This window comes from Heptranchias perlo, chromosome 6 (genome assembly GCF_035084215.1).
Source record: "Heptranchias perlo isolate sHepPer1 chromosome 6, sHepPer1.hap1, whole genome shotgun sequence".
Taxonomy (NCBI): Eukaryota; Metazoa; Chordata; class Chondrichthyes; order Hexanchiformes; family Hexanchidae; genus Heptranchias; species Heptranchias perlo.
In genome coordinates, this window is record NC_090330.1 from 44,649,659 (window position 1) to 44,662,551 (window position 12,893).

General features: G+C 45.2%; 1 protein-coding gene across 1 annotated transcript in view; it reads right to left on the bottom strand.

Moving 5' to 3' along the window:
• Positions 1-12,893, bottom strand: part of LOC137322954 (interleukin-18 receptor accessory protein-like) — a 74,516-nt gene that overhangs the window by 16,458 nt on the left and 45,165 nt on the right. The window contains exon 8 of the mRNA XM_067986213.1: positions 8,251-8,396. Within this exon, the coding sequence (XP_067842314.1) occupies positions 8,251-8,396 (146 nt within the window). The remainder of the gene's footprint in view (positions 1-8,250; positions 8,397-12,893) is intronic.

Below are 12,893 nucleotides of genomic sequence, written 5' to 3' on the forward strand. Positions count from 1 at the left end.
GTGGGTGTGCAGCTTGCAGCAATGCTAATATATGAAGGTGAGATGAAGCATCTGATTTGATGGGTTGAGTACTGATTAAAAGAGATTGTTGGTAGATGGGTGATGGGGGTGTAGTGCATTGAACAGTGGATGAGGCTAGTGGTGCAGTTGGTACGATATGAGATCGATAGATTTTTGGACTCTAAGGGAATCAAGGGATATGGGGATCAGGCAAGAAAGTGAAGTTGAGGTCGAAGATCAGCCATGATCTGATTGAATGGCGGAGCAGGCTCGAGGGGCCGTATGGCCAACTCCTGCTCCTACTTCTTATGTTCTTATGCCACTTGAAACTTGAACTCACTCACCTTGACCACTCGTGTCAAATCATTGAACTTCTTCCTGCACTGCATCTATGTTCTTGATGCTATGCTCCTGGCATTGACCTCATCCACTACTTCCTCCCACTGCCAATTGAGCATATGTCTGGAGGGCCTCCTGTCCCCCTGTGAATATAAGATGCTTCTCCTTCTGTCCACCTCTTGCACCAAGGCTTCTAGTGCACCTTCAGAGAACCTTGGTGCACACTCTCGCAGGTGCTGCCATTCTTCCAAGTATCAGAGCCCAGGAATCACTTCTCACATGCCTCCCACCGCTTCCTGCAGCCACAGTCCACTTCCCCTTTAAGAGGTGCAGGCTACCTTTAAGTAGCGCTAGCCACTCCCAATATCGGGGCCCCCCGCTGATGCGTGCAGCCAATCAACAGCGCAGGTAGCGCTGGCTGTACGCAACAATCATTTAAATCATCAGGATGCTTGCATCGTAACCAACGGGCGCGGGTTAGTCGCGGACCGCAATCCCTGCGTCCGTTTTCAGGGTGATTCAATTTAACCCCCAGTGTATTTGCCCACTGAGCAATGCTATCTTGAAACACTTCCTTACGAAAATGTTAAATTAAATCACACAGGAGTTTTTCACTTTTCTGTAGAAAAGGAAATTATGCTTCATTGAACTTATTTCAAGAGTTTAAATCAACAATGTGATCATAACACTGAAGTAGCCCCACTAGATCAAAGTAAATGCAGTATTGTGGCCACTTTTCATTGAGTGGATGACTAAACCTGTGAACAGGGTTTATGGAGTATATTTGCAGATTACCTGATCAACGGGAAGATTGTGTGGGAAACCCTGATCATTTGCCAAAGCATGCAAAATGCTAAATTCTATTCTAATAACATTGCCCTATATTTCTCAGCTTTATAAAAAGGAGAAACCTGTGCACTAATTAAAATCTTCTAGCCAACCCTTGCAACCATTCGAAGGCTCAAGGCACCCAGGAGCAGAAATTTTGTCTAGAACTTCCTGTTAAGTAACATAGAGGTAGATTTTCAACTTGCCAACAGGGTGTAAAACTGGCATTTCAGATCGGCCGCCCGTTTTAAAAACTGCCTGATTTTCATTGCCATTGAAATCAATGAAATGAAAATCTGAAGGTTTCTATAACGAGTGACCAATCTGCGACTCCAGTTTTACACCAGGGCAGCAAGTTGAAAATCTGCCCAATAAAGATGTGCTTCTGTAATATCATAAATGAGCAATGTCACTCCAGCTCATCATTCTTGTTCATGACATTACTGGAGTGGAACATCGCAATGTTACATAAGGGAGAGTTCTGTGTAAAATGTCCAATCCCAGGCTACCTGTAAACAGTCGCTCTGAAGCACAATAACACTGTAATAAGGGATAAATGAAAGACATCCGGAAATAGTTAATTTTGTTGCAATTCCGATGACATTACTGCAATTTTGACTGTGGCCTGGATAGTTGTTGTCACTTTCCTGCCAGGGGAAGGAAGCAGGGAGATTATCTGTGACATGAAAATGCCCAAACAGGTAAATTTTTAAAAATTCTTTTTACTTTTGTTGTGAAAGGTTTAGACCCCCCTGCCTCAGGCTTCCCCTTTTCCCTCCTGTGAAACCTTCCTGAAACAGCTTACTTTGCTGCCAGCAACCGTTCCTTTGGTGCTTGCAGGTGGCGTCCTGACACCTGAAATTCCACTGTCAACTGCTGCTTCCCATCGGTTTAGGGCAGGCAACTGACCAGTGGCGTGCAGCTGAGGCCTGTAAGAATATGGTGTAAAACTAGGAATAGTCAAGTATCCCGGCTCACATAGCTCACATAGCGCCAAAACCTCTTAGCAAGAGGGCAGATGTTGGAGGCGGTGGAGTTCTATGCAGTTCTCTGTGAGAACAAGGGCAGCTTACACAGCAGAACATCAGGGAGGCCATAGAATAGATAACATTAACGTCGCAAGGTGGTTTACACCAAAACAGGCGATGTGGTTGCTACAACTGGAACTGTATAAAGCACTAGTTAGGACACAGCTTGAGTACTGTGTACAGTTCTGGTCACCAAATTACAGGAAGGATGTAATTGCACTAGAGAGGGTGCAGAGGAGATTTACGAGGATGTTGCCAGGACTGGAGAATTTTAGCTATGATGACAGATTGGATAGGCTGGGGTTGTTTTCCTTGGAACAGAGGAGGCTGAGGGTGATTTGATTTGATTGAGGTGTACAAAATTATGAGGGGCCTAGATAGAGTGGATAGGACGGATCTATTTCCCTTAGCAGAGGGGTCAATAACCAGGGGACATAGATTTAAAGTGATTGGTAGAAGGATTAGAGCGGAAATGAGGAAATGTTTTTTCACCCAGAGGTTGGTGGGGGTCTGGAACTCACTGCCTGAGAGGGTGGTAGAGGCAGAAACCCTCAACTCATTTAAAAAATACCTGGACGTGCGCCTGAAGAGCTGTGACCTGCAGGGCTATGGACCAAATGCGGGAAAGCGGGATTAGGCTGGGTGGCTCATTTCTCAACCGGCGCGGACACGATGGGCCGAATGGCCTCCTCTATGCCATAAATTTTCTATCATTCTATGATTCTAAAACTGACATTGGTGGAGCCGTGCAAGGCCAAATAGGAGGGGCTGTACTCAGATAAGAAAGGCCACGCGTTCTTAAAAGGAACAAACAGCTTGTAATCAGAGATGAAGGTTGAGGTCATTAACTACGCTACGTAAAACAGCTTATCTTGAGTTGCTCACATAGCGTCAGCACGATGGGATGGCTTACGGCTAGGAGATAAGACCAGAGATGCTTATGTGCAGAGCAACGCAGCCAAATAGTATAATGATAGGGCATGCTCCCTCCCAAAGGTTACAGCTCTCGAGAAGATAGTCGGAAGTCCACCGCCCCAGTCTGCCACGGAGTTCAGATCTGAACAATCTGAGTCCGCGGGCAAACCAGGTTGTATTAATTGCTTATCATTTAATGTAATCTGAAGACAGTTGTATTATAATTATAGTAATGTTCTGAGTCAATCTATTAAAGCTTGTTGTTTAATAAACACTTGGGCCAGAATCAAGCAGAAGTTATTGTTGAAGGATTAACAACCCTTTTGTTGCAAATCAGTAATGGGAAAATCTGTTAACAAGGCCCAGGATTTAAAATCATCCAGGCCTCATGCTTCTGAGGTTGGCAGCTGTTTTGGATCTCACCTTGCGCCTTCCCCCTCCCCCCGGTTGATTCCCGCTCTCCAATCCCCGCTCCCTGCTCCCGGTTAAAATTAGGGCTAAGGAACTGGACCGAGACTGCAGACATATGACTTTCCTCCCGTGAATCTGGTTGGTTCCACACTCAGGTGTGAAATGTGTTGTAAACCAGTGCAGACATTACAATGCATCAGGGAGGGGGAGAGTTACCTGGACACTTTGACCCAGGAGGCAGTCACACCCCTTAGGTTAGGTAGTGGTTTAGATTTGGTTAGTGGTCAGAGACAGGAGAATGTGACTGCAAGTCAGGCAGGTAAGGGGACCCCAGATGCAATGGTGGAGGAGCCTCAGCCATTGCCCAATGGGTACGAGGTACTTGCTACATGTGTGGATGAGAACACAGACTGCAGGGAGGATGGGCAAATTGACCATGGCACTGTGGTACAGGAGACCATTCAAGTGGGGGGAGTGAAAAGGAAAGTGGTAGTAATAGGGGATCGTGTGGTCAGGGGGATAGATACTGATCTCTGCAGCCGCGACCGGGAGTCCTGAAGGCTGTGTTGCAAGCCCAGTGCCAGATTAAGGACATCTCCTCGTGGCTGGAGAAGAAGGGGGAGGATCCATTTGTCGTGGTCTATGTAGGAACCAATGATATAGGTAGAACTAGTAATGAAGTTCTGCTGAGGGAGTTTGAGGAGCTAGGGTCCAAATTAAATAGCAGAAAATCAAAGGTAATAATCTCTGGATTACTACCTGAGCTACGTGCAAATTGGCATAGGGATAAACAGATTAGGTGGTTAAATGCGTGGCTCAAAGAGTGGTGTGGAAGCAGGGGTTTTAATTCATGGGGCACTGGCACCAGGACCGGGGAAAGAGGGAGCTGTTCCGTTGGGACTGGCTCCATTTAAACTGGGCTGGGACCATTGTCCTCGTGAATCAAATAACTAAGGAGGTAGGTAGGGCTTTAACTAATAAGGGGGTGCAGGGGAGGGTTCAAGTAAGGGTAAATTTATAAGTCTAAAGAGAAAGGTCAAGGCTGTAGAGCAGAGTAGTGATTTGGGTAAAAACAAGCAGAATGTCAGGAAGGGACAGAGTGTTTAACAAAGGTAATAGGACATTAGTGACTAAGGTCACATCAGGAAAAAATAGTAAAAAGTTAAAATTAAAGGTGCTATATCTGAATGCAAGAAGCATTTATAACAAGATAGATGAATTAATGGTACAAATAGAGATAAATGGGTTTGATCTAGTAGCGATTACTGAGACGTGGTTGCAAGGTGACCAAGGTTGGAAACTAAATATTCCAGGGTACTTGACTTTTAGAAAAGATAGGCAAAATGGAAAAGGGGGTGGGGGGAGAGGTAGCGCTGATAATAAAGAATGAGATAAAGGCCGTAATGAGGAAGGATCTTAGCTCAGAAAATCAGGATGTAGAATCAGTATGGATGGAGCTAAGAAATAAGAAGGGGCAGAAAACATTGGTGGGAGTTGTTTATAGGCCTCCTAACAGTGTTGGACAGAGTATAAATCAGGAAATTAGAGGAGCATGTAACAAGGGTAATGCAATAATCATGGGGGACTTTAATCTTCACATAGACTGGACAAACCAAATTGGCAAAAGAAGTTTGGACAATGAATTCATGGAATGCGTTCAAGATAGTTTTCTGGAACAATATGTTGAGGAACCAACTAGGGAACAAGCTATTTTAGATCTAGTATCGTGTATTGAGACAGGCTTAATTAGTAATCTTATCATTAAGGATCCTTAGGGATAGGGTGGTCACAATATGATAGAATTTGATATTGAGTTTGAGGGTGATGTAGTTAAGTCCAAAACTGGGGTCTTAAATTTAAACAAAGTCAATTACATAGGTATGAGGGGCGAGTTGGCTGAGGTACATTGGGAAATTAGATTGAATGATATGATGGTAGATAAGCAATGGTGAACATTTAAAAAATAATTCCTAATTCTCAACGAATATGCATTCCCTTGAGGAATAAAAACTCCACGTGAAAAGTGATCCAACCGTGGCTAACTAGAGAAGTTAAGGATAGTATTAGATTAAAAGAAGAGGCTTACAAAGTTGCCATTAAGAGTACTAAGTCTGAGGATTGGGAGGGTTTTACAGATCAGCAAAGGATGATCAAGAAATTGATAAAGAGGGAAAAAATAGAATAGAGAGTAAACTAGTAAGAAATATAAAAACAGATTGTAAGAGATTCTACAGGTATGTAAAAAGGAAGAGATTAGCGAAAGTAAACATGGGTCCCTTAGAGGCAGAGACAGGAGAAATTATAATGGGAAATAAGGAAATGGCAGAGACGTTAAACAAATATTTTGTATCTGTCTTCACAGTAGAAGACACAAAAAACATACGGGAAATAGTGGGGAACCAAGGGTCTAATGAGAGTGAGGAACTTAAAGTAATTAAGATTAGTGAAGAAAAAGTACTGGAGAAATTAATCAAATTAAAAGGCGACAAATCCCCTGGACCTGATGGGCTACATCATAAGGTTTTAAAAGAGGTGGCTGCAGAGATTGTGGATGCATTGGTTTTGATCTTCCAGAATTCCCTAGATTCCAGAATGTCCCCATGGATTGGAAGGTAGCAAATGTAACCCTGCTATTCAAGAAAGGAGGGAGAAAGAAAATAAGGAACTATAGGCCAATTAGCCTGACATCAGTAGTAGGGAAAATGTTAGAATCTATTATTAAGGACGTAGTAACAGGGCACTTAGAAAATCATAATATGATTAGGCAGAGTCAACACGGTTTTATGAAAGGGAAATTGTGTTTGACAAATCTATTCGAGTTTTTTGAGGGTATAACTAACGGTAGATCAGAGCAAACCAGTCGATGTGGCATATTTGGATTTTCAAAAGGCATTCGATAAGGTGCCATTGAAGAGGTTGTTACACAAGATTAGGGCTCATGGGTTTGGGGGTAATATATTAGTATGGATTAACGGACAGGAAACAGAGAGTAGGAATAAACGGGTCATTTTCAGTTTGGCAGGTTGTAACTAGCAGGGAGCCGCAAGGATCAGTGCTTGGGCCTCAGCTGTTTACAATACATATCAATGACCTAGATGAAGGGACTGAGTGTAATGTATCCAAGTTTGTTAATGATACAAAGCTAGGTGGGAAAGTAAGCTGTGAGGAGGATGCAAAGAGGCTGCAAAGAGGCTGCAAAGAGATATAGGCAGGTTAAGTGTGTGGGCGAGAAGGTGGCAGATGGAGTATAATGTGGGGAAATGCCTTAGAGGGAGTGCAACGAAGGTTCACTAGATTAATTCCTGGGATGAGAGTGTTATCCTATGAGTAGAGATTGTGTAGAGTGGGCCTATATTCTTTGGAGTTTAGAAGAATGAGAGGTGAGCTCATTGAAACATATAAAATTCTAAGAGGGCTTGACAGGTAGAGGCTGAGAGGCTGTTTCCCCTGTCTGGAGAGTCTAGAACTAGGGATCATAGTCTCAAGATAAGGGGTTGGCCATTTATGACTGAGATGACGAAAAATTTCTTCACTCAAAGGGTTGAGAGTCCTTGGAATTCTCTATCCCAGAGGGCGGTGGATGCTGTCGTTGAGTGTATTCAAGACTGAGATTGATAGATATTTTTGAGGCTAGGGGAATCAAGGGATATGGGGGTAGGGCGGGAAAGTGGAGTTGAGGTAGAAGATCAGCCATGATCTTATTGAATGGCGGAGCAGGCTCGAGGGACCATACGATCTACTCCTGCTCCTATTTCTTATGCCTTACTTTTTTCTATCATATTTCGGTAAATGAAGGATTTCTCTGAGATTGCAACAAATTCTCATTTTTTAATTTTCTTTTTTTTTATTCATTCATGGGATGTGGGCATTGCTGCCGAGGCCAGCATTTATTGCCCATCCCTAATTGCCCTTGAGAAGGTGGTGGTGAGCTGCCTTCTTGAACCGCTGCAGTCCATGTGGTGAAGGTTCTCTCACAGTGCTGTTAGGAAGGGAGTTCCAGGATTTTGACCCAGCGACGATGAAGGAACGGCGATATATTTCCAAGTTGAGGTGGTGTGTGACTTGAAGGGGAACGTGCAGGTGGTGTTGTTCCCATGTGCCTGCTGCTCTTGTCCTTCTAGGTGGTAGAGGTCGCGGGTTTGGGAGGTGCTGTCGAAGAAGCCTTGGCAAGTTGCTGCAGTGCATCCTGTGGATGGTACACACTGCAGCCACTGTGCACCGGTGGTGAAGGGAGTGAATGTTTAGGGTGGTGGATAGGGTGCCAATCAAGCAGGCTGCTTTGTTCTGGATGGTGTCAAGCTTCTTGAGTGTTGTTGGAGCTGCATTCATCCAGGCAAGTGGAGAGTATTCCATCACACTCCTGACTTGTGCCTTGTAGATGGTGGAAAGGCTTTGGGGAGTCAGGAGGTGAGTCACTCACCGCAGAATACCCAGCCTCTGACCTACTCTTGTAGCCACAGTATTTATATGGCTGGTCCAGTTAAGTTTCTGGTCAATGTTGACCCCCCAGGATGTTGATGGTGGGGGATTCGGCAATGGTAATGCCATTGAATGTCAAGGGGAGGTGGTTAGACTCTCTCTTGTTGGAGATGGTCATTGCCTGGCACTTGTCTGGTGCAAATGTTACTTGCCACTTATGAGCCCAAGCCTGGATGTTGTCCAGGTCTTGCTGCATGCTGCATCTGAATCATATATCACTGGAAGCATACTCTGTCTGTTGGTTTCTTACCTTTCTCTTTGAGTCTAAGCACACCAGATGAATTTCCAATGGAGTTTTGGGAGAAGCATGTGAAGTTGGTACTAAAGTCTTCTTCTGTAACTTTACTCAAGTTTGCTTTCCGAACTAATGTATATCCCTCGAATGTTTTTGTAATCCTAAAAAGGATAAATAAGAATAGGTTTAATTTACTTAAGGTAAAAGGTTACATGTACAAAGGTTACAAGGTTATATATCAAGGAGGATAGTTCCTTTTAATAGTCATCAGGATTTGGGGAATTCTGACAGGGCTGCATTTATTGCCCATCCCTAGTTGCTCTCAGAAACTGTTTTACAACTGAGTGACTTACTAGGCCACTTCAGAGGGCATTAAGAGTCAACCGCATAGTGCAGGTTTGGAGTCACATACAGGCCAGGCTGGGTAGGGGGATTAGCAAGTTCTCATCCCTGAAGGATATTAGTGAACCAGTTGAGTTTTTAGACAATCTGGCAGCTTTTCATGGTAATTTTCTTACTGGTGCCAGCCCACAAGTTAATAGATTTATTGAATTTAATTTTGTAGCTTGATTATTATTATTATTTCATAGTTGCATTTGAACTCAGGACCTTTGGGTTGTTAATCCAGTACCGTAACAAGTACATTAACATTTCACTGAAATGTATGATTCACTGTTTTATACTGAGTACTGTTCATTCACCAATTTCATTTAAATAAAACCATTTGTTGGTTCAGAGCCTGAGTTTTGTTGGGGAAGAGTGTATATTCAGTCTATAATCTGTTATGATCTGTGTGTCTCACTATTGTTTGCCTAGATATTGGACAGATTAAGACATGCACCACATTGTAAGAGTTGCAAGATCCACTTATGGGACTGGCTGGTGACATCGAACCCAAGAAAATATCTAGCTTAAAAACTCCAAAATGTGACAGTAGTCTTGGGATGTGGGAGCACTGGAATGGTGGTGGTAAAGTGTGGGAGCACTGGGGAGGGGTGCTGTGTGTGCAAGCTTTGGGAGGGGGATCCTGGGGTGGGAACAGTGGAGGAGAGGTCTGAGATGCCGTTAAGAAAAGTGAGATGATAAGGGTTTTTTATCAGTGATGGGTTGGGAGTGAGGAGAACAGTATGGGCACTCAGCATGAGAGGCTCTGGCTGGTGAAACACAGCAAGAGGGAATGGGAAAGAGTGAACTCAAGGTATGGGGACAGGGAACTGGGGAAGGAATGGGCACCTGGGGTGGGCAGGGTGAGGATGGTATTGGGCTAGAAAAGAGAGTTTCCCCATCACCGAGCATTCAAGGCCTCTGTAGCCTTTTGGAAACCCTTTTGGTAATCCTGCCCCACCTCCAACTCATCACAATGAGAAAAGCTCATTCCCCAGCCATTCCTGGGAATGGGCATGATATTTTTTTAAGTACATTCAATGCTTTTAAAAATATGAGGGAAATTTTAAAAGCATGGAATACACTTGAAGAACTCCAAGTCCATTCCCACTTATGGCTTGGAACAAGACTTTACAGAATGTGGGGTGGTCAGGTCAGGGTTTTGGTGCAGGGGTCTTGGGGTCGGGGACTCCAAGTTAGGACTTGGCTCATGGAAGTTGTGTCAGGGCAGCAGTGGCAATGGTCAGGTTAGGGTCTAGGGTCACATTGGGGCAGCAGTAGTGGTGGGTGGCAGCAGGGAGATGGGTAAATCACCAGGCAGTTTTGGACCAGAGCCCCAATTTTGTCAGCTATCAGATAATTGGCACTATAGAGAATAGTGCCACCTACTTGGAGTCAGAGCCAGGAAATCTCAGAGGTAAGTAAACAATAGCACCACGTACCTTGGAAACAAAGCATAGAGCACCGAATCAGACGTAGGTAAAAAGAATTGGCATTGTAATTGTGACAGAAAAACCACTGTGAATATTGACAAGGAATGAGAACTTCCTCTTTCGCTGACACGCATGCTCGGGACGCCAAGCTTGCCGCCCATGCGCATTGCATGTCATCAACCGCGCATGTGCTGTGCGTTATCTGAATTCGATAGTGTTAGTGCTGTCTGTTCTCTGAAATCAGTAGTGTTAGCACTGTGCCTTGTTTGAACTCTGCAGCCTGCCTGACAATGACCGGATCAAATTACACATTGCAGACAAAATGTTGGGTGAGTCTTGTCCTCCCACATCTTCTCGGTGAGAATAAGAAATTCGGCTACTTGCACCACAGTGGTGTAAATAGACGCAGCCCATAAAAACATAACAGATGGGCATGATAGAAATCACACAATGAAACGTATGACAGGAAGTATGTGTGACACTTATACGAAGTGAACACTATATACCAGACTTTATAAATATTCTAATATCAATGAACTGTTAACTTTAAAAACACTGAAATATATTTTCAGAGCATTAAATAGTATTCCAAGGGCTAGATTGTCCTCCTCGACAGGTTTACCGCCAGAGTTCACCAGGCCTTGTGTGACCCTGCTGTGACCTCATCCAATTTTTTTTTATTCGTTCATGGGATGTGGGCGTCGCTGGTGGGGCCAGCATTTATTGCCCATCCCTAATTGCCCTTGAGAAGGTGGTGGTGAGCCGCCTTCTTGAACCGCTGCAGTCCGTGTGGTGAAGGTTCTCCCACAGTGCTAGTAGGTAGGGAGTTCAAAGATTTTGACCCAGCGACAATGAAGGAACGGCGATATATTTCCAAGTCGGGATTGTGTGTGACTTGGAGGGGAACGTGCAGGTGGTGTTGTTCCCATGTGCCTGCTGCCCTTTTCCTTCTAGGTGGTAGAGGTCACGGGTTTGGGAGGTGCTGTCGAAGAAGCCTTGGCGAGTTGCTTTAGTGCATCCTGTGGATGGTACACACTGCAGCCACTGTGCGCCGGTGGTGAAGGGAATGAATGTTTAGGGTGGTGGATGTGGTGCCAATCAAGCGGGCTGCTTTGTCCTGGATGGTGTCGGGCTTCTTGAGTGTTGTTGGAGCTGCCCTCATCCAGGCAAGTGGAGAGTATTCCATCACACTCCTGACTTGTGCCTTGTAGATGGTGGAAAGGCTTTGGGGAGTCAGAAGGTGAGTCACTCGCCACAGAATATCTAGCCTCTGACCTGCTCTTGTAGCCACAGTATTTATATGGCTGGTCCAGTTAAGTTTCTGGTCAGTGGTGACTCCCAGGATGTTGATGGGGGATTCGGCGATGGTAATGCCGTTGAATGTCAAGGGGAGGTGGTTAGACTCTCTCTTGTTGGAGATGGTCATTGCCTGGCACTTGTCTGGCACGAATGTTACTTGCCACTTATGAGCCCAAGCCTGGATGTTGTCCAGGTCTTGCTGCTTGTGGGCATGGACTGCTTCATTATCTGAGGGGTTGCGAATGGAACTGAACACTGTGCAATCATCAGCGAACATCCCCATTTCTGACCTTATGATGGAGGGAAGGTCATTGATGAAGTAGCTGAAGATGGTTGGGCATAGGACACGGCCCTGAGGAACTCCTGCAGCAATGTCTTGGGGCTGAGATGATTGGCCTTCAACAACCACTACCATCTTCCTTTGTGCTAGTATGACTCCAGATACTGGAGAGTTTTCCCCCTGATTCCCATTGACTTCAATTTTACTCGGGCTCCTTGGTGCCACACTCGGTCAAATGCTGCCTTGATGTCAAGGGCAGTCACTCTCAACTCACCTCTGCAATTCAGCTCTTTTGTCCATGTTTGGACCGAGGCTGTAATGAGGTCTGGAGCCGAGTGGTCCTGGCAGAACCTAAACTGAGCATCGGTGAGCAGGCTATTGGTGAGTAAGTGCCACTTGATAGCACTGTCGACGACACCTTCCATCACTTTGCTGATGATTGAGAGTAGACTGATGGGGCGGTAATTGGCCGGTTTGGATTTGTCCTGCTTTCTGTTGACAGGACATACCTGGGCAATTTTCCACATTGTCGGGTAGGTGCCATGTTGTAGCTGTACCGGAACAGCTTGGCTAGAGGTGCGGCCAGTTCTGGAACACATGTCTTCAGCACTACAGCTGGGATGTTGTCAGGGCCCATAGCCTTTGCTGTATCCAGTGCACTCAGCCATTTCTTGATATCAAATGGAGTGAATCGAATTGGCTGAACACTGGCTTCTGTGATGGTGGGGATATCGGGAGGAGGCCGAGATGGATCATCCACTCGGCACTTCTGGCTGAAGATGGTTGCAAACACTTTAGCCTTGTCTATAGCACTCACGTGCTGGACTCCGCCATCATTGAGGATGGGGATGTTTGCAGAGCCTCCTCCTCCCGTTAGTTGTTTAATTGTCCACCACCATTCGCGACTGGATGTGGCAGGACTGCAGAGCTTTGATCTGATCCGTTGGTTGTGGAATCGCTTAGCTCTGTCTATAGCATGTTGCTTCCGCTGTTTAGCATGCATGTAGTCCTGAGTTGTAGCTTCACCAGGTTGGCACCTCATTTTTAGGTACGCCTGGTGCTGCTCCTGGCATGCTCTTCTACACTCCTCATTGAACCAGGGTTGATCCCCCTGGCTTGTTGGTAATGGTAGAGTGAGGAATACGCCGGGCCATGAGGTTACAGATTGTGCTGGAATACAATTCTGCTGCTGCTGATGGCCCACAGCACCTTATGGATGCCCACCTTTGAGCTGCGAGATCTGTTCTGAATCTATCCCATTT